Here is a 24,118-nt window from a genome sequence, read left to right as displayed (position 1 = left end):
CTGTAGGCAGTGAAAGTCATATTAATATACAAGCTAAAGTATCTGAGCAAACAAAACACAACCTCAAATTATTTACCTTAAGGTAGAATCTTATTCTTGACCTGAGTACAGCAAACAGCCTCTAGGCTGTAACACTGGTACATGATCTTGAACGTACTGCTTTCTCCCCACTTAGAAGGGCACTGTTCCTTCTTTTCTGTATATAAGCACAGAGCTTTAAAATTGGTAGGCTTAATTATTGACCTGACCCATCTGATGGTGCAGGTCTCTAACTTACACTGTCCGCATTTTCCATGGGAACAGACAAGATTACCAACAGTACATAATGACTTTATCAGGCCACATCTGCAGAAACACCAGCTGCCAAACACTCAGGTCTTCATTTTACTGATCTTTAGTGTAATAAAGCAGACACTGATGCTTCAGAGGAATGACAGTGGAATCATCCCATTACCTCTGAGGGAGACAAAATTTAGGTTATTATTTTTCTACCTTCATTCTTGTATTTTCATTTAAAAATCCTGTTCTATTAACTGCAATGTTCAGAAACAAAAAACCATTTTGTAGATGGCCACTGAAAAATATTCTGAGCATGCAAAACTGCATGCATACATGTGCTTGCACATTTAGTGACAAGCAGATTTAAACCTTGACGTGAAAGTCTCATTGATATTGCAATACTGAAAGGTGAAGCTGCAGAACTGAGCTCGTGCAATGGGTTACAGATGTAGTTCATCTAAGATAACAAAAATATTTTGGACAGCAAAAGGAGAAATTGAGAGATGAAACACAAGACTTAATTTTTTAGGACTCTCCTGAGCACCCAGACTTTTAGCTACCCCCCTTCAAGCCAGACGGTTCAAGCTCAGCCATAACCTTGAGTGCATACCAGACATTACCATGTATTACAGTAGCCCATCTCAGCAGACCACAAGCATGCAATTCTAGGACTTGAAACAGCTACACACAGCCCATGGTAAAGGGCAGGCAAACAAGCTGGTAGCATCTCTCAAAAACCAGTCCATTTTCAAGACAGCTTTCATATCCCATGAATCAATCTCAGACTTGGGGACAGGCTCTCAGGCAAGCTACAGGCTCCTAAATGATGCAACCTGTGGCTCTTTCTGTGGGATGCAAGCATTTGGTGAAAGTTCACTTCTATAGGATGCTATGGGGAACGGGCCTTTGGAAAAGGTTTCTGAGCATGGGCAAGATGACTTCAAAAGCAAGGCATCTGGCTAATGTTGTTATGGTAACAACATTAGTCTTGAACATACCCTTATCAGGAAGAACGTCCTCATTAGCGGTAAACCTAATACCTTTCCCATCATGCACTGAGACATGGATTCAAAAGGCAAGAAGCAAGCAGGATAAAGAGAGAAGAGTATGAATTACAATCCAATTAGTGGTGTGACTTAAACAAATACAAGACAAATATTCTAGCTCTTAATAGACAAAATATCCTCTTAGATCTTATGCACCAACACAGGCTTTGGAGAGCAGGGCTGCCTGCCACTAGGGGATTATCTGGGTTAAAACAAGAACAGAATTTGTGCTGGCATAACTGCCAGCACTGATCTAACTTTGGAGAGCAAACATTTAACAGCACAGTGGTATAGAAGCCTGCTCAGTAAGAATATGAGGGCAATAGATACCTCACAAAATGGAAGATGCAACCATTGAGCAGTGAAGTAAGAGGCAAACAGCTAGCATTTTAAATAGTTTTGCATGCAGCCATTTCCTTCACAGGCTTGTGGGAAATTTTACTAATGTAAAGAGAAACATCAGTCAGGGTGTTCTGGTAAGCAGATGTCAGCTGTAAACACTAGTGCTGTCCTTTCTGTCCCTCCAATGCATGTGAAGATCCCCAAACCAATCTACCAACTGGGGTTCCTGAGAAGTGTATGCAAGCAATACCCTTTTCTAGCCCAAATCCCAGGAGCATGTTATCACACCTTTCTCAAAGATATTCCAAGATTGATCCCACAGATATTTGGTGGCACAGCTCAAGTTTTTTGTTCCCTAAACAGGGTCCACAACTCTCAAGCCTACTAATGTGGAAGATGCTGATTTGGACCAGCTCAGTGGCCTACCATGCCCAGCACCTGTCTCTTAAAGTGGCTCAGATGAGTCACAAAGAAATGTCATCAGTCAGCTATGAGATGTCATTGATGACTTGTAATGAGTATGTATTACATCCTAAAGCTAGAACTTCATTTTTTTCTAAGTTTCTTTAAAAAAAAAAAATAAATACACACACACACACACTTCTGTGGCAACCCTGTACATTTCTGCTGCTCTTAGATTATGTTCTATTACCTTTGTGTATCTGCTAAACACTCATGCCCAGTGAAGTTTTATAGTCAAATCATGCATTGCATGAAGCTGCTTCCTCATGTAAGCTTTGAATTTACTACTCTGCAACTTCAAAAAAGTATCTTCTTCCTCTAATTTGAAACCCTCCTGACCACAGCATGGAGTGTAGAACAGCAATGCTGCACGCATCCCTGTATCCTGGCTCATCACAACACAACAGGTTCCACATAAAAAACTAGCTTCAATTCACGGTCTGGATATATAATGGGAAACATTTGCCATGGAACAGCAAAGACTGAAAACACACTGTGCGCACAAGTCCCCCGTTAAAAACTGTTTTGTGTTGTTTAAAAAACTGTTTAATGGCGACAGCCAAGTTCCTGGAATCCCTTGAGGATGTAGCAGTCTTTGACCTGTCTGGCCACTGGATGTCATCGTTGCTCTGCTGGGACACAGCTATAGGACCATTCTCTCAAATGCAGGTACTGACTCTTCAGTTCACTGTTTGAATGCAGCGTGTTTCAACCTAAGCAAGAATGTATCGTGCTGCTAAAGGCAGGGATGATTCAGTCCCCCAAAACCACACTCAATTTTTCCCTTGAAAAACAAACCTTGTTTTGCTCAAGTATTCTCAGTAGCTTCTCCACTGGTTGGGGAACACCAATATGAAGTAGTCTCACTTGCACATGAGGGAAGTGTTGGCTAGGGAGTGCTTTTCCCTTGACTTCAGGGCTCAGTGTGGCAGTACAGTGACAGAGTTTGTACAGTCTGTGGGGTCACAAACTCTCACAGACTTGCAAAGATTAAAGGAAATAGGACCCCAAGCAAAAATTGGCAGGACAACACCCTCACGGAATTGTGTAACTTTTGCTGCTGAGATGTAGTAGCCCAATGCCAAGGCTTGTATTTAAACAGCCCTAAAACCTAAAAGATTGGTTTCAGTTTTGAGCTAATCCCTAATAGCACGTGTCCCCTTTTCCTGAACTTAGTGAGATCCATAGTCAGCCAGTGAAGGTCCCTGACTAGGGACCAAGTTATTCTGTACAACAATCTGGAGATGTTTATATGAAAGCAATCAAAGATAGAGACAATTAACTGTTCACCCCATTCCAAAGCAAGGAAATAGCACACTATCATGCCTTCCTAGAGCGCTACCAAAGAACTTGAGTGACCCATCCCAGAAGCTTATGAGTATGTTGTGGTGATCCGTAATCACGTAGCTCACACATATCCTGTACTGGCTGCAGACAAAACAGTGGTTTTGTTGCTCTCTAGGAGACGTTTCCCTTTACAGGCTTCATGTAGCTCCGTGACTCATCACATTGCTCTCTTAGTCAGGAGTACAGGGGCTCTAGCAGCTGGCCTGTGACACAGGCACTGACTGGTTCCCATGGTGGTGTCTTGCTGAAACGGACTTTCACACCACTGTTTAGTCCCAGTACAGTAACGTGCAATTTCACTTCAGTCACCCACCCACACTAATTCATGAAACATGACTGTTAAGTGAGGACTGCAGAAAAAAAGACCACCAACACCCCAGGCCTTACGTTTCACATATATCTGCTCTCTCAAAATTCAGTTGTTGAGTGGGAAATAACCCTCTTTCCCTCCTTCCCAGCCTCAAAAGCTCTGAACTGTCACATTTCCAGAAATGTTACTGCCAAAAGCACTCTACAAACTGGCAGTACAAGACAGAGCAATTACAAACAGAGTAGATAGCTCCATTCAACTCTGCCAACAACACAAAAGAGTCCTACCCTGAGCTGTCTGAGTCTGGACAAAGGTTTTGATCAGAGTGTCTGTGGTCTGAGTGTAGAGAGACAGAGCATATCGAAGTGACTGCAGGTCCGTACTCTTCTCCAAGAAGGTTTTCTTCAGACCATTCCCACCAGCATGGAAATATTGCTAAGAGTAAAAAGAAACAGGAAAAATACTGAGGAAGAATTGCAAACAGCAAACAATTCACGCACTGCTGTGTGTGTAGATGGGAAAGAACTGGAAAAATTAACAAAACAGCTTCTGTACTGGAAATCCAGCTCTTAAGACCAAGTGATACCAACTGCTCATCGCTTTCCCCTTCCAAAGGACTTAAATATAAATATGCTGGCTCCCAGCATGCCAGTCACCTGAGCCCATCCAGGTTTACACAAACATAGCACTACCACTCAGTTGTGCCTTTATTGCTGTAACAGCAGTGACAGACCCCTGCCATCTCCTGAACTGGGACAGGCACTATCCTCCCAATAGTATTTGGGGACGAAGCAAGGGAATGACAGAGACAGAAATGGCATCACTTACTTTGATTGTATCGAGTGCCAGATCCAAAACAGCACACTGCTTTGGAGTGAGACTCCTGGTTTCTTCTCTCACCATATGATCCTGCAAACAACCATTATATTTGACATGAGCATTCTGTCAGAGCCTGAACGAAAAGGAGTCCCCAGTATCATCACTTTCCCTGGATTCATGCTGTGGCTATGTGGCCACAGCATTAATTCAGATGTGTAAGGAATGCTTAATGGAGTCTCTCAGAGTAATTTATTAGAGCTTAACTTGAAAATAAACCCACTTTCTCTGTTTCTTGCAGGCACAGAAGAGAGAAATAAAGAAACGAGCTGGATGGAGATAAGCAGCAATTTAAAAATCACAGTTTGCCCCTCAGAAAACTCAAACAGGAGTCTGCCTGCTACCCCCATCACTCTAGAGCAGCCAGAATAAAACTCTCAAAACACCACCTAAATCAAGGAATTCTGAGAACCACACACTGGGCAAAGTTCTTATGTGTGGTTTGTAAATGTTTCTGTTTTAACTCTTCCATCTGCAAAGGTCACTGATTCATCATATCATTGGTGTAGAGGAAGAAAAACAAACAAGCAACATGTTCTAGAAAATACCTTTGCTAAAAGAAGTTGCTCCCATGAAGACCCAGCGTCTCCAATAGCAGAAAGCCAGGAATCTCTTGAGAAGGGATTCCATTTCCTGCAGTGGGAGCATGTACCTGTTACATTCTTGCCTGACTACAGGGATGTGTCATCCTTCGGTATTTCACTAAGCTCTTTCTCTGTGATGCTTAGTCTAGGTTTCAGAGGAAAATGGCACATTTTAGTAAGTCAAAGCTTTGCACAAACACAAATTACAACTGTTTGGACTGCTGGGGGGTCAGGCTGGCTGACTTCAGCCTGGATGCTGAAGCATTCATGAAAAAGATGCAGGCAAATCAGGGAAAGACTACTTATCCCTACTTTAGACGTCACGGCTACTATAAAAGACAGGAGACATGTCTACTAATTTGTCTTTAGTTAAGCATGCCTAGTGTGTGGCACCATTTGTGAATTTCACTCTGATAAACCTGCTGGCTATCCTGCAGCCTGGTGATTCTTCCTGTTGCTATTCCCATTTGTTATCCACCATGAACCATCTCCTGCCTGATGGACATACTGCAGTCTAGGTGCAGTACTAGGCATTTGCCACACTTCTCACAGATTCCTAGCTAGCACCTTTGCACAGTGCTGCATTAAACTGTACAGAAGATCCCTCTCAACTCAGCAGTACCTCAGAGAAGTTTGCACCATGCTTTCTTGAGTACTAGAGACATGCCTCAGCTTGGCTCGTTCCCCCCCACAGGATGCTCCTGGTCTGGAGACCTACATGCTCTGTAAGCTGCAACATATCTTCCATTGCGACAAGCTGTCCTTAGGGGAGCAATAGCTCTCTTCGCTCTTCTTTATGAGCTGGGAGTAATTCAATTGAAGATGATGTGGCTTCACACTTCAATACACAGTGGGTAAAACATTCTTTGCTCTGTCTGACAGTCAGATTAAGTGTACAATCAGCCAAAGCCCAAGGCCACATTCATGGGAGAGGCCCAATTTAGTAAGGGCATCTGTGCTCCCAAGGCAGAATGACTTTCATGTACCTTGAAAAGACTTTCCAGGTCTACCAGCCAGGTTCCCCACAATGCCACACAGACCAGGTGGTCAGCAATTTTCTCTAAATACCTGAAGAGGTCATTCAGCCCCATGCAGAGCAGTCAAGTCACCCCACTCTGCCCATGCTGTCAATGTAAAAATAACGGAGTGACTGGACTGGTAATGATTGCACCTACACGCAGAGGAGCCCACGACTGTCATTTCCCTGTATACCTGCCCTCTGCAGATCCCACACTGTTCCTATAAAGGACTGCAGAATGCTACCCTGCACTTCCCAGATTGCTAGCCAGGAGCAAGCCACAGATATTTACATCAAATAATTATGCAACTTCGAGCAGAAGAAGAAGAAAAAAAGAAAGAAAGGAAGAGAAAAAAGGGAAAAAAAAAATCTTCTGGTGTCTCAGAGTCATCCTTCTATTCTCCACAGGCACTCTCAGAAGAACCTCTGTGGTCAGAGTTTGACTGGTTACCCTGGGGGCAAGAGAGAGGAGGCTGCTGCCTCCTGGTCCAGCTGCTGGCTATTAAGCAAACTAAGCAGAAAGAGTTTGATAATAAATGAGAGGTAGGTATGTGGCACCAAGGTGCCAGGTTTACGGTTGGTTTTCTGAGCATTTTAAAATACACTGTGAAATTGATTTGTCATTAGGATGAGAGCCTGTGCTTGTCAGGTCTGCTAATCTCAGTTTTCAGCCAAGTTATCCAATTCACTAGGGCTCAGTTCCCCCCAAACTATTTAAGACAAATAAAGCTTAAAATCCATCCCATAACTTTCCCAGGCTTTTGTGGAACTGCAAAATGCACAGGAGAGCCATTTACTCATATCTTCCCTATTAGCCTGCAAAAATCATAAGGACAAAAAAAAAAAAAATAAAATTCCACGATGCTTACGCAAACAATTTACTCTCTTGTAACACCTTCACTCTTCTGGAAATTTTTGGACGCAGTGTTGGTTCACACAATCTGTCTGAACTAAATGTCTCCAAAATTCAGGTGGCTGAACGCTTTCACACTTGCATATGGCTCTCTTGCCACATATAAAATCCTGCGTACCTATGCTCCTGTACTCCTATTTGTGGATATCCAAATAAAGGCTCGAACACACACCAGGGCTTGCCTGAGCTGCATGATTACATGCATTTCTAAAAATGCAGTCCAGAGTTACCAAAGTTAAGCTTTACAGTAACTGAACTGAAGACAGGCTGCTGCTGAGGGATGGCTGCCACCTCACTGGTGTGAATGGAAACCAGCAAAGCTTCCAACTCCTTCAAGGTAAAAGGCACGCTGTATATACTAAGAAATTCCAATAATGAGAAAATATGGACAGTGACAGCTATTCACCTCGGGAACCGTAATTGGAGGTTTACGTTATGTCATGTCACCGTTAACTCCTACGTAACAGCCTCAAAATGCAGCTGGAAAAAAAAGTGTGTGCATCTAATGACACACCTGCATATCCAGATCACTTACTAGGATTGCTAATAAGCACTACCTTAAAAGAATTGTGTACTGTCTTTGCTTATAAACTTGCATAGGTAAAATGTGTCTGCTGGGCAAGGGTAATATATAGTCACATAAAGACAGCTGTAAGAAGTGCGCAAGACAAAAAAAAATTATGGGAAAAGACGAATGCATTTTGAAATTGCACTGATCACTCAGGTGATGCCCTTTGCTGTGGGAAGATTGCCCTGGTCACGCTCTGAGACAGAGTTCATGTTCAGCTCTGTCGTCCTTGCAGCACAGTTTGTGCACTGTGATGCTTCAGATTTATACCTTCTCTTGCACAATACCTGCTCTTTAGCACAAGTCAAACTGCAACATAGTGCAATTTGAATGTTGAAAGGTATCACCATTTTCATACCATTCCCATCGTGACCAGAGAATTAATGCTTGATTGGCTTATGATGAGGTGGCGTGCACTTAGTAACGTTCATGTCATGCGCTGTCATGTCATGCACTGTCAAAACACATCAACATAGCCATCATGCTAAATGCCAGCTTGCCTGTAAAGAGAGCCCACGCAGAAGGAATTTACAGACACAGGCTCTTTTCCATAAGCAACAGTTATTTTTGTAACAGTTCATATAATTCATCAATAGCTAGGCACAATCATCTTTCCAACCAGCATCTCATTATCAGAACCACATAAAGGACTCCCTTTTATACACAGGGATACAGAAGAACTGGCCAGATATTGAGAACTCTACTTTTTTCATTTTAAATTGATCACTTTATCTACAGAAGAGAGAAACTACTTCGATGATTAAACCCACAGTAGAATTTAACAGTTAAACACAATACTAACGTTAGCAGAATGCATTTAAAAGCATATTTAATGCATTTTAAAGCATTTCTCTACAATTGCATTCAGCAACAAACTACTGGACGCACAAGACACGGTAGATGTTACTACACTTCCACGCTGACATACATGGACATTAACAAAAGCCATGCAGAACAATACCTTCAACTTTGACAAGTGTCCCAGTTCCTTAGCAGCACTGAAAATCAACTGTGTGCCCTATGATTGCAAGAAGTTAGAAAAGAAAGGAAGGGAAAAAGATTATAAACAAGCTTTGCATGTTTTTCCTTTCAGGAAGTCAAGTCAGTTCACAGCTAGAATTTTACATAACCACCCCCAGGCCAGTCACAACAAATTGATTCCTTGCCAGTTTATTACCTAGTATAAAACCTGGCATTTCCGTGGATACCACATCAAGAGCTATTTCAGAGCACATTATTCTGCTAACTGGTTCACTGTTGTTACAGCAGCCACCCATTTAAAGAGGATGCGCCTTCAAATGGATTGCACAGGCTGGGGGTGAAGGCGGATCACACAGCTGACGGCAATCTTTCTGTAGAAGCAGAGCCCAATCAGCAGGGTGGGGGTAAGCATACATCAGATCAGAAACAAAACTGGATCCAAGCAGTTTTGGGGTGAGAGATTAGCAAACCAAGCCCAGTGAGTATGACATGTCAAAAGCTTGGCCAGTGGCTCTTCTTCCCCCACTGTGGCTTACTGATGCTGTATGACCAATAAAGAAACAAAAAAGGAAGATAAATCCCAGTGACGGGAAATCTTGCTTCAAGTCACTTACACTCCAGTTTAATGGATTTTTACATACTTTCTCTGCAGTGGTTACAACAAAGCTATTTTTCCTTTCCCACAGCACTTCTCTGTTGTGTAATACTCCTTTCACCTGGGGAGTTAAGTCCAAAATTTAATGAGAAAGCCAAATGCACCCAAGAAAATCCTCCAGTCTCTTCTCCCAGAGATGCTTTACAGGGTGTGCTGGAACTTATTTTCTTGCACTTCACTCCTTTTCATTCATCTAATCTTGCTCACTTCAGCCCTCTCAGACTAGTCAGATTTAGGCTTTAGGACCAAGACAAAACTACAGGTGACTCCTCTTCCCTCATTAAACCTCCCCTCCATTATCTCTCCCTCAGGAAAGGCTTCAGTGTGTCAGCAGCACTGCCCTCTCAAAGATGATCTTTGGCTCACCTTGCTTGTAATTGGCCATTAGGGGATAGTGTTAAAAGTACATGTAAATGTCACCAGGTATCACTTGAGAAGTGCCTGTGGGATGTCCTGGATGAATGCCTGAAATAAGCTTCCAGGGACAGGTATCAGTGGGTGGCACTTTCCAGTATGGTCTTTTTGCTCAGGAAATGCTGAGAAGAAGATGAAACTCATCTTATTTGGGGACTGCTGGCTCCATAAGGACCACATTTCCCCAGAGGTCTCCAGCAAATCCAGCTCTGCTTTCCACAGTGCTCCTTCCCTCTCCCTTTATTACCCTTCCTCACATCAACAGTTTCTCACCCTCCCATTTAACGACAACTGCCATGATCACTCCCCACCCCAACATCCCACAAACTGTAATGAAGCAAGGTGTAAACCCAGAATTCCTATATTGCCCTTTGCCCCTGCCTATGCTACTCAGTTTGTTTTCTTTGCTGCCTTCTTCAGTATTTAAGTCAGTGCTCTGTGGAGCAGGAACTACCCCATACTTGCAGTTTGCAGAGAAGACTCTGGGAATTGGGTTCTACTGCAAAGATCATTGCTGAAATAATTATTTGTTTTCTAGGGTTAAAGTTAACATCAGCCCCACAGATGGGCTCTGCAAAAAAAGTGTATTCATACCTATTGCTAGAGGTATCAGGTACCCTTTTACAGGAGGAAAGCAGGCAAACAGTTTACAGCTGTAACACTGGAAAAACTGAGACCCACTCTAGAGACATTGGACACACTCTGCCCATCACAACAACAGTCCAGAAGTGAATTTTTAGATGAGATACTTTTTCTTTAGTTTTGCCTGCTTCAGGAATTTCTTCAAGCTGAAAGAGTCTGACCCGAAATCACAGATAACCTCTTGATTTGCTCTCCCTGTAAACGTCACCTAACCCTCACTGCTCTTCAGTTTTTTATGCTTGTTGAATACAAGTCAATACAGAATGAACATTATTGACTTCGTAGCTAACAGAAGCTCTCGATAATTAATTAAATTCAGAACTCTTGGGATGGGGGGCAGGGGGAAGTGCAGGCAAGGAGAATGCAATCATAAAAGAGAGCTTCTGAAATGAGATTGGGAGCTTTACTTGCTGCCAGTACCCAATGGGTAGTGTTGAAGAGTACAACTGTCTAAACTGAAAGAGTACAAAGTTCTTAGTATTTCCAGCCAGTGAGGTTGAACATGACTGCACACCAGGAGCAACACAGAGATTTCACTGTGGGCCACACCAAATAATGCACCAGGGGACACAGCTTCAGCCAGTGCTCGCGTACTCAACAGATGTGCCTGCTGTTCTGTACGATTGGTCAGAAAATCTGTTTGAGTTATGGGTCTTAGAACTTAAGGTTGTCATGCCTGTTGACCAAGCAGAAAAAAAATTAACATTTTTATAACCTGAATTTTGAAAAGCTAAGTGAGTGGTCTCAAAACACACTAACATTCAAGTTTCTTGATCCAATGTTTCCAGCCATCATTAGACACTTTTTTTTAATGCACATTTTAACAACATCAACCAGCCTAGGCACATAGTGTCCCTGCCACAGGCTTCTAAGGAGGGCTGGCAACACTGAGCAATACACAGTGACTTGGGATGCTTCAAGGAACAAAGCTGCTCAGATAACTACTCCTCAGTTCTTGCTTGCTAAGAAATTCTTCATCAATCAGTGCCAATCTTTGTCAATGTGTCAATTACATTTGAGTTTGTCTTCAACGCTGGTAATGTCCAATGAAAATCTGGACAGCTTCTTCCTCTGTCAAATGGCATTCTTGTAAGCAAGATGCTAAACCTCCTGGAAAAAGTTATTTCTTCATGAAAACGTATCGCAAAGCTCTACAGGAAGCACTTACTCCAATGCACCTCTAGGGAATGAAAACAACTAAACTTAAATATCATGTAGTTTTGAGAAAAGCTGCTGACAATGGAATTCATTAAAACATCGAGGACAGAATATGAGCAAAAATTAAGTCCTTATTACAAACTGTTTCTGGCTAGCTCTGCGGCAAATGTAGCTGGAATGGGGACAGACCTTAGCGCTGGTTTTCCTGGTTCTTCCCATGAAGTTAATTTTACCTTCCTAAACTTTCAGGGAAACATAAAAGGTACCAGTAGTCCACAACCCAAAGATTTTAATTTTTTTTAATGGTCTGACTGTTTTTCTCTCCTCAGTGAAAGCGTTTAGAGAAGGATCATTAGCTGACTCACGTCTAATTGCTAGAAGCCAACAGAACTGCACTGGTTTATATTCTAAGATGCTCAGACTCTTGCAGCTTAACTGTCCTATTGCTCAGTTGACAAAAGTTAGGAAACAAAAGCCTAAAAAATAAGTCTTTTTAATTCCAGTCCTATTTTTGGAAAACACATTATTACTCAGTCTTATTTTTCTGAGACGTACCAATGCAAGGAAATTCCATCTGGTTTTGTACATTCCTTTCCCAGATTTTTTAAATTCCTACGTTCAACAACAATGAGATCTGATCATTTATTAGCAGCATTTAAGTTCATTTAAAAAAAACTATCAGCAGGCAATGATCGCTACCACCTATTAAAAATTAAGACTATTTTTTAGCTGTTGTGCTGTATTAAACACGGAGAAAACAGGCTACGTGGGTATGAAAAAGGAAAAATAATTACCTGTTGTTACAGAGATGTGGGCACATGTACAGTTCACAGACCATCATTTCATCCAAGGCTAAGAAACCTTTTTCTCCTCATCACTGAGGCAGCCTTGGACTTTTCTGCTCCTAGCTAGCACAAGGGAGAGGATTCATTTACACTAGTTGAGAAAGGTTTCAGAAAAACTGTTAAAGCCACACCGTCCTCCATCACAGAACAGCTCTGGAGTGGTGCTCCTTGCAAACAAGCCTGAAGAACAGCCAGTTTGGAAGTCACACGTAAGTTCTGTCTACAGCTTAAAGAAAATTTTGTTCTTATTCTGGACCATGTTCTCATTTAGTGAAGAGAAGTCTGACAAGTAGAAAAAAAGTGCAGCAGGAGCAAGCACAAATGAAGACTCACATGAATGGCTGCAGCGTACTGTGTGAAACAAATAAAGGAGAGGCTCCAGTGGAATCATCTGTGTATAAACTAAGCAACTCTTCACTGACCTAACTAGTCACTGAAGATGTGCTAGAGTTTCGTCCTAAGCAGCGAGGGCAAAATAAATGTGTAACTAATCTGTTAATACCCCCAAGAGTTGTGCACTGAACCCCAAAACAAGGATTCCCAGAGAGTTGTGTTTGCATATCCACTCATCCAAGACAGAGAGTGTTTAATTAAATGTTGATCTTTACTTAAAACTAGTGAGGTGTGAACTGCTCAGTGAGTTACTGGAGATCCCATTGCTACTAATCTCACAACCCACAGGCAGTCTATGCTCAGAGAGGTAGAAGCCACTCATCTGAAAGTCATTAAGGCACCCACAGCTCAGGTCATCAGAGTGGGAGGACGTAAAACTGCTCGGTCCACATTACATCCTTTATGGGTAGTAGCTGACTGCTTTCTCACCTAAGCTTCCCCCTACACAACATCTTTCAGAAGCAGCAGAGAATGGAAGAGCAGAGCTCGTATTTTCTTCCCTGTGTAATACAGGCTGAACTAATTTAAGTGGAATAGATCAGTCTGGAGAGTAACAGGCATTAAAGCACTGTGCAGCAAAAGGCTCACACAAGCAACAAGTGATACCCACTGCAGTGTGATGGGAACCTTCTACCCCAGTATGCTTTCCATGACCGATATCAAACCCACTTTTACATCTCTAGCAATTTTAAAGAAAGGACAGAAAATATTCCATTAAAGGGATTCTCTTCTACCATGAGTATCCCCTACTTCTTAAGGACTGTAGAGGAGTTTTAGGAGGTAAATCACCACTCAGTGGTCCTTCACAAATGGGGAGGCAGCACTAGGGCTTTCTGTTGCTGAGGGCTGGGAGGAAAGTGAGTTACAGTGCGTAGGGCTATTTCTGAGTCTGATATGATTTCAAAATAAAAAAAAAATTAAAAAAAGAGAGCAAAATTAGATAAGAGGTGCGTGGCGCAGAAGTAGAATAGCAAAGAGAAAGTACTGCTTCTGCCCACATTGCCAGCTCAGAGTTTTGCATTGCCTTGCGCTGCCAGCCTTCACTACCAGGGAAGATGAAAATCTGGTGGTGACAGAATAAATCACTATATCCCAGGGGACAGTGGAAGCAGCTCTTTGCCCATGTAGCCCATCTAGCCTCACCACAGGTTCCCTGTTCAAGGACTGCAGACATGGCCATTTGAATCATCGCATTGTTCACAACTGCCTTTCTGAAACAACTCTTTTCCAGTTTGAACTAGTTCAGCCCCCTCACTATGATACAATTGATTAGACAGCTAAAAATCCAGCTATGAGCATTTTGCATTATCTCAGACAACTGAGGATGCGCTTCATTACACAAAAAGAGCTTCTCAATTTGAAACTGAAGTGATGGCAACAAGAAACTCTGTGTAAAAATACCCCCGAAATGGCTTATAGCAACATCCCGCAGGTTGGAAGAATTGGTTGATAACAGTTATTGCCTTCTTCATGATACAAGCACTGAATCACTCTAGTACTCTGCCTTTACAATTCAAAACTAGCAAGTATAAAGCTCAAACAGCTCCTCCCTGATTCTCCCCAAGGCCCTTGATCTCACTTCTTCCATTCTGAAGGGGTCATGTTAATGCTGTTCTCACATGACAACTTTAGCACCTGTCCCCAAAGACTCCTTTTTACAGCAATTCATCTGAGAGAAAGAAATTTCATCCTCTTACATTTAGATTTCTTTTTTCTCCTTTATATATTAAAAAGGCAAGCAGAAATGATTACTTGAAATCTGAGCTCAGAGCATGCAGTCTTTAACAAGTTATGCCTCACGCTAATTTTATGCTTAGTAGGTATGACAGCACACTGCTTCTCAGCAGTTTTGTTTGAAGTTGTCATCATCAAGGCCAGAGACAAAAGCCTTCCCTCTCAGAGAAAGAAACACCTCATGCAAGGTGCAGGTTTACATCACTGCAACCCAAGAAGTCCACTCAAAATACGCAGGCAACTGCTGAACAGATAAGACCACTATAATTCTACCCACTACTAGGAAAAAAAATAAATCAGCATAAATTAGCCACAGACTGCAAATTTATTCAACAGAGATGAAAAGAAGTTCTGCATTATCTCCAAATAATGAGGTTATAGCCCAAACTTCACACTGCCTCCAACCAAGTGCCATCCCCCAGAGCAGCTGGGCAAGCACGACTAACGTTTGATCAGCTTCTATGGTTTCTCAAAGTTGGGGAAGAGTTAATCTTCCATTGTTAAAAACATCACTACATTCATAAGAGACATTCATCCCAGCATGCCCTCACAGCTGAACAATTATATAAAAGACTGCCTTTGAAGGCAAGCTATCTGGACATGCTTCCAACTCCTCAACATCTGAGACACTAAAATCATGCCAGTCCATACTAATGTTAAAGCCTTCTTTAAGGGGGTAAAACAGGGGGTGGTGTCATTAAAAAGCAAACCCAAAAAACATCTACACATGCAGACACCTGACTCATAGATGGCAATAACTAGGTAAAAGAGTTTACGGGCGTTGATCTAATGCCAAGAAGACAACATTAACTGCCCAACAATCCTACATACACAGCTCTCTTTAAAGGACTGCAAATCCCCAATCAATGTGATTTGATATACTTGATGGCAACTCCTCCTGGATCGTGGATTTTGGATTTGTTTGGTTTTTTTTTTCTAGTGTGCTCTGTACCTTCCAAACCTACTATAAACAGAGCCGCTTGCTTTCTTTACTGCGTTACAGACATGTTTTTCCATCCTTAAGCAGGCTACACGCAGGCAAATTTACCTGGACAGATGACTCATTAGGTCAAGGAGATGAGTTACACAGGCAATGGCAACACTTTCTGCTATGAGTCAGGAAGGAGAAAATGCTTTACCGTATGGTCTGCAAGAGGAGGCAGCACAATCAGCTTCTCCATGGTATTCATTACCACCCTCCAGAGCTCTTTCAATACCCGTTTCAACACTGTCTTTTCACACACAGTCGCAAACAGTGTCAGGCTGTAGGGATAAAACAAGAACTGAGTACACTCAAAGAATGCAGTTTGCAAGGAAAAAGGAGATGAGTGTGGGAGAATCAGTGCCCCACCCAAAGCAGTTTGTCATAATGATTGCTTTAAGGGTAAAAACCTTCCCTTTCGATAAAGTACAGCCTGTCTTCACCCTTGGTGTTCTAGCACTAAAGACATTTGGCCAAAGTGGAGTATTGACATTTCTGTTTATTGACCTGGGGATTACAGAAGGTATCACTAAGTTATGGTGGTTGGGAATAGTCCCAGTAAGAGCAGGTACCATTGAGCTGGTTACCTTTAAGAAGACACTTCCTAATGTGTCAGGTTTACACAGTGTATACTTTCCAGACTGTTATGCAGAAGTTCCTGCACGGCTTCTATAGCTGTTAAAGTCTCTCCGTCCTCCACCTCTACAATCACCTTAAAGCATTTCTTGGAATTCCCTGTATTTTGTTGCAATTGCATTCACTGCCAATCTGCTAGTTTATCTGCTTTTACATTAAGAAGTTCTGGTTTATCTCCCTAGCTATTCCTCCTTTATTATTGTACAAGCTATCAAAAAGTCCAAGAAATGTTAAGATTCTTCTTCAAAATAATTGTTGGACTTTGGCATTTATGATCACACTGGGAGAGCTACAAAACAGGAACTCTGCAACCAGTAGCAATGCACAGGTGACAGCTGACTCTCCTACACTGTGTAGCATCTCTCAGATTTCCCTTCTTTGCATAGCTGGTTAGACAGTAAATGAACACAACTGAACAGGGACAAGACTGATGGTGGGTAGGACACAGGAAGCATGGAAAATTACTCTCCTCCTGTAAAGGAGGAAAGAAAATAATCCAGGATGGGATTATCATAATCAAAATGCCTTGCTCCACGGCCAGGCAAAATGTCTGTAGCAGACCAAATTCCCAGTGATACAAAGGAAGATGGCTTCTCAGCATGCGTGAAGGCATGCATGGAAAATGCTCAAATGAGAAGGCTTGTACATGTTACAATTTGTAGAGTCACTAACTACATGGTGACCCAACAGAAATATGGGGCTATCAATACAAAGAGCAACAAAATAAACTGTATTTTAAACTTGTAAAGCTTCACATCTCTCGCGGCATTTAATATGAATATTGCTGGTCATCCCTTTCAAAATAAACATCAGCAAGAAGTTTAATTTCTGCACTAATTAAAAACTATTTCTCTTTGTAGTTCAAGGCTTAGCTGCTGAGAATTATGTGCAGTTAGCCACAAAAAGTCCCTGTACAGCTGAATCATGCTGCATGGTGTTAATAGCAACAATTAAAGCAACGGATCAGGCTTGTGTACATCACATAGTTCAGAAACTTATTTTCTAGCCAGAACAGTACCATGTATGACTAGAACACACTTGCTTAACATGACTGCAATACTGAATAGTATATGCATCAAGTATGTAAGTATTGTTTGCAATACAATTGCTAATTGGCTACAGTACAATTTGTATAGGAAAAACCCCATAGCTAGTAAATTTAGAATTTCAGTCTTTCCTACTACCTGATCAGCAGTGTGTTTTGCTGATTGTTATAATTGCCCAAAGGGGAAAGAACTGAGAGTGCGCTCTGGCACTGAATTAAGGCTGAAGAGCTGATCCATGGCTTGACAGAGAGACAGATATCAGAAGAAAAGCCATTAATTCTTCCCGAAAATTCGGAGGCTGGACATCTCAAGAACAATCCAAACATGGAGATATTTTTCCTTCCCTCATCCTGTTCTCAATCCTACAAGCTGCGTGTGTAACATATATTTGAACACTCCCTTACTTTCCATCCAGGAAATCCATCAATGGCCTCAGGACGTTATCTGCGTCTTGTGCAACTGTGTTTCTGGCATTAGCAGCAACATTTCCTGTCCCTTTCACTTGACAGAGGATATCAGACATTTGCTTGACACACTCATCAATCCGACTCTGAAAGCTGAACAGATAGGAGAGAGGCAAAACCAAGATTATCAGCGGCAGAAATGTCAGCTCTAGTACATACGGTAAAATATTGCAAGTCCATAAACCATGCACTCAATCACATACTCTTCTTCATTCTCAAGATTTGCTGCTCTGTTCCTTATTGTGTTTGTTACTGAGAGACACGCTATCCAGCTCCTTATGCCCATCATCCACAGACAACCTACCACCTCTGAACATGAGACAAATCACATCTGAGGGGAGTTTGTTCATTCAGCTTGCAGAAGGAAGCGATCCTTTCCCGATTTCAAGAAACAGTTACTCTTAGCTCAAAGCACCCTTCTGTATCTTTGCATTCCACACAGGGTGTTACACCACAGACATTGGTATATTCGTATGGAGCAATGGCACAATGCATGCACAACTCTGAGCACCCAGGAGTCCATTGGCAGTAATGCGGTTATGACCCATCATAGGCTGTCTTCAAAATAATAGAGACAGCCTGAAGGGAGGCACCAGCTGAAACCAGCCCACTGCTGTATAGTCCATGCTATATCGAAGTGTCTAAGATGGGATGTGGGGCTTAGCTGTGCAACAAGCAGCATCACTGTATGGAAGTGACATGCAAGCCACTGAAGCACAATTACTTTTCCATCTCTTACTGCTAAGAAGTTCAAAATGAAGTAATGTGATGGTTAAAAATGATGAATAGATCAACAGAGCTGTCAACGTATCAATTCAGCGAGTAAAGGAAAATGCTTTGACATTTAAAAGAAGAGTTACTAACAACAGGCATTAGAAGTGACATTTAGTTATCCACTAACAACACAGAAGTTTGAAACCAGGAAGAGAAGTCAGTGCTAGGAGCCAGGGTAAAGATTTAAGAGCAGGTACACAGGTTTGGAAGTCAGTTTTGTATCTGCATAAGTGGCCTGAACTTCTGTTGTGTGAGCCACCCTGGACATCTGTGGGTTGGGTGCTAGCACACAACCCCTCTGGCCTGTGGCTCTCCCCTTCCTTCTCCACCCGGTCACCTCTTTCCTCTCCTGCACTGCGACCTCCAGTCTCATGGTCCCTTTTGCTCAATTCTAGCCTGCCTCTTGCTGGAGCAATTCCCGACAGCAATTCCAGAGCTGTCCTTCCATGCAGCCTCCACTTCCACTTCCCCCCTTTCTAGCAGAGAGTGGCCTGCAGCACTCAGCTGTGGCTACAATGACAGCTTAACCAGAGACATAAGCCACATCAGATAAAATAGCACCAAGAACTCCCTGTACTGCTGACAATTCCTGTTCTGTTACAGGCTAATCCCACCCCACAGTCCTCCCAAATACTGCACCAATTGCAAGACCCTGCTTCAAGATGCTGCACACGCCCAGCCAGGGGATGAAAGACAACAGAATCTCTTAAGAGATAAAAATTAATACGAGGCAAAATTCTCACAGATTATGAAAAATGATAAATCAGTTACTGTGGCAACAGGTTCACCTGAAAGTGAGGCTTGTGTAGATGTACAGCTTAGCAGGAGCCCTTGGCAGCAGCAAGTTAAAAGACAATCTCATCTATGCTGTCAGACAGGGCCTTCTGCTCCCTAATTCCCACAGGAATTCCCTCCTTCACTCCTACAGCCTCCAAGAACAAAACAGCAGCTAGCCCTGCGTGAAGTGCAAACTTTTCAAGGCTCCTTTTCCTTATGATATCCTTTAAAGCAGAAATGGTTTCTGTGTCCAGACATAATCCTCTCTCAGCACAAAGGTGTTGGGGCTCTCCAGGTGTATGCTGCTTTCCCAGCAGGCGTAATTATCTCACATAGATGAAGAGAAGTTAAGATCTGCACTGTCAGGTGTGCACAGTGTTGTAGGAGCAACTGTTTAAAGACTCTGCAGAGAACATTGTCAATACCTGTCTTACCTCCCACATTTACATCCTTCAGAACATCTTGCTTGTACCACAGCTTGTAAACCACAGCTCTGCTTTTCATTCCCTACTACTGTTAAAGGAATGAGCAAAGCATCTGAGCTGTCTGACTGGCTAAATCTCTTGCTGGCACATCCCTCTCAAACACTCCCTGGTATATATGCTGATAGTGAATAATCTTTTTAAATCATATTTGCAAATGTCAAGATTGTACCCTAATTGTCTCGTAGCAGTGACACCATGGAGACAGGTTTCAGATATCAAAACAACAACCCCCCCCTAATTATGATTTCTCACTCATCCTCCATATCATTATGAGCCTTATCAATTCAATTCAGTTATGGTTTGAATCTGTCCATTCCTTGCTACAGCATCCATTAGTGGCAATGGGAACTCTTCACTTACCTCCTCACTCAGATCTGTGTGCTGAAATCCGAACAGTCACTGACAAATCCCACTGCGATTTTTTGGTCTAAGTACTGCAAATCTTTACACCGTAGAGGGCCAAGTTGGTGCAATTTGCTTTATTCCCCTCGCCCATGTTTCAGCTACACTACAGTTCATGCCTGCATTAATCTTGTTATAAAGCACAACATAAAATGAATGGGGTTTACCATGAGAAACATTTGTTTTTGAAGATCATTTGGGAGCCCTTTATTTCTAGATTTTGCTTAATTGACATCTTTTATGGTTCACTACAGTATTATTATCAAATTGAGCACATTTTTATCCTCAGGTATATGGTAACATGATTTGCAATAAAACTTAATTGCCGTCAACTACTCTGGCAACACTTTAAAGAGCTCCTCCCCTTGAAACATTAGAAAACGCCATTCACTGCAACATTAGAACAAGTCAATCTCAAATTCTAACCCTGTTTCCTTCTTATTCCAATATTCATTTAACAATCAGAAATCAGTCAGCTGTTTCACACATTTAGAGCAGAACATTTAAACAAGAATGTTGCTTCATAAATGCTAAGCTGGAAACTGCTTTCTGAGCAATAAAGGAGCAGGCAATGCTGCTACTGACAAGTACTATGTAACAAAAAAAAATAATCACTATGTAATTCAAATACATTTCACAGTTGAGAGATCTCCATGTTACATTTCTAAAGAGAACAATACAGAAAAGTAAGACTTGTAAACATTTCACACTTCTTTAGATGTGTCTCAGTATTTGAAAGACCATGAATTTATGACAAAAAGAAAAATATAATCAGTTGACAAGAGTTCTTCTGTCTTCTTAACCTGACTGAATGAGATTACACAGAAGAAAGGAATGCTTCAAGGACAAGCACCTTGTTATACTCACCTGTTACCAAACACCGCACTCAGCTCATCCAAAACATTGTTCAGCTTCACCTGCAGCTCTTTGAGATGGTCACTTGCTTCTGCATCCAGCTGTGGATGAAAGAAGAGCACTTAGCTTGAACTTAGAGGGCAGTCTGCTGTCCTTCACAGTGGTCTTCCTCACTGCTGAGGCTACTCTTAGTAAGCAGGTGACCTATTACCACTGGACTCTCTGAGCTAGAATGCTCTCCTCCACTGCCTGCTGCTGTCACAGGAGCTGTGAAATCATCAACAGGTATTTGCCTAAACAGCAGCAAGTCATTTCCCCAGGCTCCAGTGGCCTTCAGTATCCTTCCTCATACTTACAAAGTTGAGGAAGAAAGTGGATGTTAACCTCCTGTGGCCAACAGAATAAGCAAGCTGAGAAATCATCAAGCACTGTGCATTACCTTGCGCTCACAGGTCATTTCACCCCTCCAAGTCTAGAAGGAGATCAGGCTTTTCAGACTAAACGTTATTTACTTGTGCATTTCTCCATGCATGGTCTTGAAAGATGCTATTTCACCTTCCATCCTTCTGTCAACTATTCAAACTGAAGATTGACCCAGCCACTGCTCTCAGAAGACTGGACCCCGGCTGTTTTGAAAATCTGGCCACAATATCATGTCAGGAACTGTTGTGCACTCATCACTTTTGGAAACCATCATCTTAGCTATGGGTACTAAGCACCAGTAGCTCTGCTCTCACGGGGAGCCAGACAGCTTTTTGTACATAACTTTCAGAAAAGGCTTCACAAAACAAACAAGAAAGTGCCCGGAGCACTACATGGATGCTGCTGACACCCTGGCACATCCTGTAAGAAAGTGCTTGCTCCATTATTACCAGTCCAAAGCTGCCTATTTTTACATTCAGCAGTGCCCTGTATTTCAGCTGTAGACATCCCTCCAGCCTCAAAAGAGCCACTTCCGAGAAACCTACCTGTATGTATACATAACAACACATGTTGAATGCTTTGAAATTACTGAAAAAGTAATTTATAAATCAGATTTTGCCTTTGTATGCAAGCAGGCAAGCTGCCTATAAAACAAAAACCTTCAAGAAATGTCTGCATTTGGCATTCCGTGCTTCAGCCCTTACCTCTAAGGCAGAGCATCTATTTACAAATGTAATGAGCCAGATGCCAATACAGTGGTTAAAAATCAGTTCGGAATTTTACGGTATACCCACTCATGGAGCTATACAGGATTTGAACATGACAGGAGTTCCCACTTACATGAAGCCCTCCTCATATTCTTCAGCATCTGTCAGAGAAAGCCATGTGCCTTAGGGGATTTGGAATCTGATCCATTCATTTTCCTGTCGTAAGCTGGCATGGAAAACTGACTCTATTAGGCATCTGAATGTGTGCTAATGAGACTCCTGGATCAGAGTTTTCAAAATAATTAAAAAAAACAAACAAACAACAAAAACCAAGCAAGTGATGATTACTTAAGCCTTATAACTTCAGGCATTGCTAACTCTGACTATTTTTCCTTTATTAAAGGGAATTTGTATTCCCATTACCTTTATAATTCCCTTGCTCTGTGAAGGCAGAAGGAAGCTAACATCAGGCCAGTTGGCAGTCATTCTAGCTAAGCTTGCACACAACAACACAAAACAGCATCTGTTGGTAGTGGTTCGTCTTGCCCCTGCATTAATTCTTCCCTTCTCCTACTGTGTAAAGGAGCAAAAAGTCACAAGCTGTCTGGTTTGCTATTTACTATTAATGGCACTGAACTGTCCTCTGATTTTGGCCATTTCTGGCAGGTTTGAGGCAGGACCAGTTCATGATTCATCGAATCGTTTCAAGTAACTGCTTTTCCAGTGGAATAACAGAGAGGGACTTGGCACAAGACACTATTCTTCACTATTTATTTTACTTCTTTATAAGCTACCAGATGCATGGTCTAGAGGATGTTTGAGGTCAGTATCAACACCTTATTGCCCTGGTTCATGAATCATGCAATGAATTACTTGATTTACTGTGAGGTGAGATGGAGAGCCCACCAAGTGCCTCTAAGCTTCTCCTTGCTATTATACTTGTTGACTGCAAACTGATCTTGTGGGAGCAGAGGAAAGGCTGACTGCTAGCCCTGTACTGCAGGAAGAGAGGGCTAGAACAATGCTTTGCCAGGGGTATGAGCTCTAGTATCTGTGGCGAGGAACTCTCTCTCCTCCAAAACATCAACTCACAGCTCTCTGGGTGCAACTGGCAAGACCACCGCCCAGAGTTAACTTTGAGGTGCCCAGCCTCACCCTCAGAATGCCAAACCCTGGTGGTAAGCATTCTGATTCAGTATCCACCAAGACCTCTATCACCCTAGAAAGGCTGTTGTCTTCTGAGCAACCGCTACTATTGAACAAGGATTCCACATAGTACATTACTGACCATTAATGCTTAGGCATTGGCATGCTTTGGCTTGAAAGCAAATTTTGCGGAATAACCTGAGTGTGATTTAAGTCCACTAGGAAGGTGCTGGTAGGTGTGTACCACTGTTTACGTATATGAATTACATGTCAGTTACAGAGTCCCTGTAGCATGTAGTATAACAGCAAACTATTCTTTGCCCATATACTGGTAACAGTGCTCAAATGAAATAGCATACATTTTGCTGTTGCTGCTCAGCTAATGAATTCTAAGCGTATCAGCTACCGTTAATAGCAGGAAATGCTGCTTGGACTGCATGATAAATCTGGCTGTTAAGAGTAAAGAAGAAAGCAGTGTCAGGCAGTTGGGTCACTGCCATATGCAGGCTTATGATCTCCATTCTGTGGGTGTATCGGAGATGATTCAGAGGAAGAAAGCTAATGAAAAGTTCTCTGTGCAAAACATGGGCCCATACCCACAGCAAGGTGGCTTCTGATCTTTGAGAAAGTGCTCCGATTCCAGTGGAAATAATGGCTGGCACAGGCATAGCTCTGTGGTTGAGATTAAATATGCAGTACAGAAAACTGAAGTGCATGCAAAGAGGGAAGAGGGAACCCTGTATATTTACATTTCAAGGAACAAAGCAGGGACCTGTTAATTTCCTGCAAAGATTTGGGACTTGGCACTTCAGGGAATGCAGGACTTGAAGTCTCATCCAGGCACATTCAGAGCT

The 24,118-nt window shown here is 42.2% G+C and overlaps 1 protein-coding gene across 13 annotated transcripts in view; it reads right to left on the bottom strand.

The window, feature by feature from the left end:
- Positions 1-24,118, bottom strand: part of UNC13B (unc-13 homolog B) — a 214,306-nt gene that overhangs the window by 5,743 nt on the left and 184,445 nt on the right. For 7 of the 13 annotated variants that reach the window (XM_055699323.1, XM_055699325.1, XM_055699326.1 and 4 more), the window contains 7 exons: positions 21,001-21,089; positions 17,636-17,788; positions 15,707-15,830; positions 8,707-8,763; positions 4,615-4,695; positions 4,074-4,221; positions 1,278-1,334 (listed from right to left, as the gene is read on the bottom strand). In XM_055699323.1, the coding sequence (XP_055555298.1) occupies positions 1,278-1,334; positions 4,074-4,221; positions 4,615-4,695; positions 8,707-8,763; positions 15,707-15,830; positions 17,636-17,788; positions 21,001-21,089 (709 nt within the window). The remainder of the gene's footprint in view (positions 1-1,277; positions 1,335-4,073; positions 4,222-4,614; positions 4,696-8,706; positions 8,764-15,706; positions 15,831-17,635; positions 17,789-21,000; positions 21,090-24,118) is intronic. The other 6 variants (XM_055699327.1, XM_055699331.1, XM_055699334.1 and 3 more) reach the window with 2 other exon arrangements.

This window comes from Falco cherrug, chromosome Z, assembly GCF_023634085.1.
Source record: "Falco cherrug isolate bFalChe1 chromosome Z, bFalChe1.pri, whole genome shotgun sequence".
Taxonomy (NCBI): domain Eukaryota; kingdom Metazoa; phylum Chordata; class Aves; order Falconiformes; family Falconidae; genus Falco; species Falco cherrug.
Note: the sequence above shows the minus strand (reverse complement) of the source record. Positions and strands in the feature narration are given on the sequence as shown.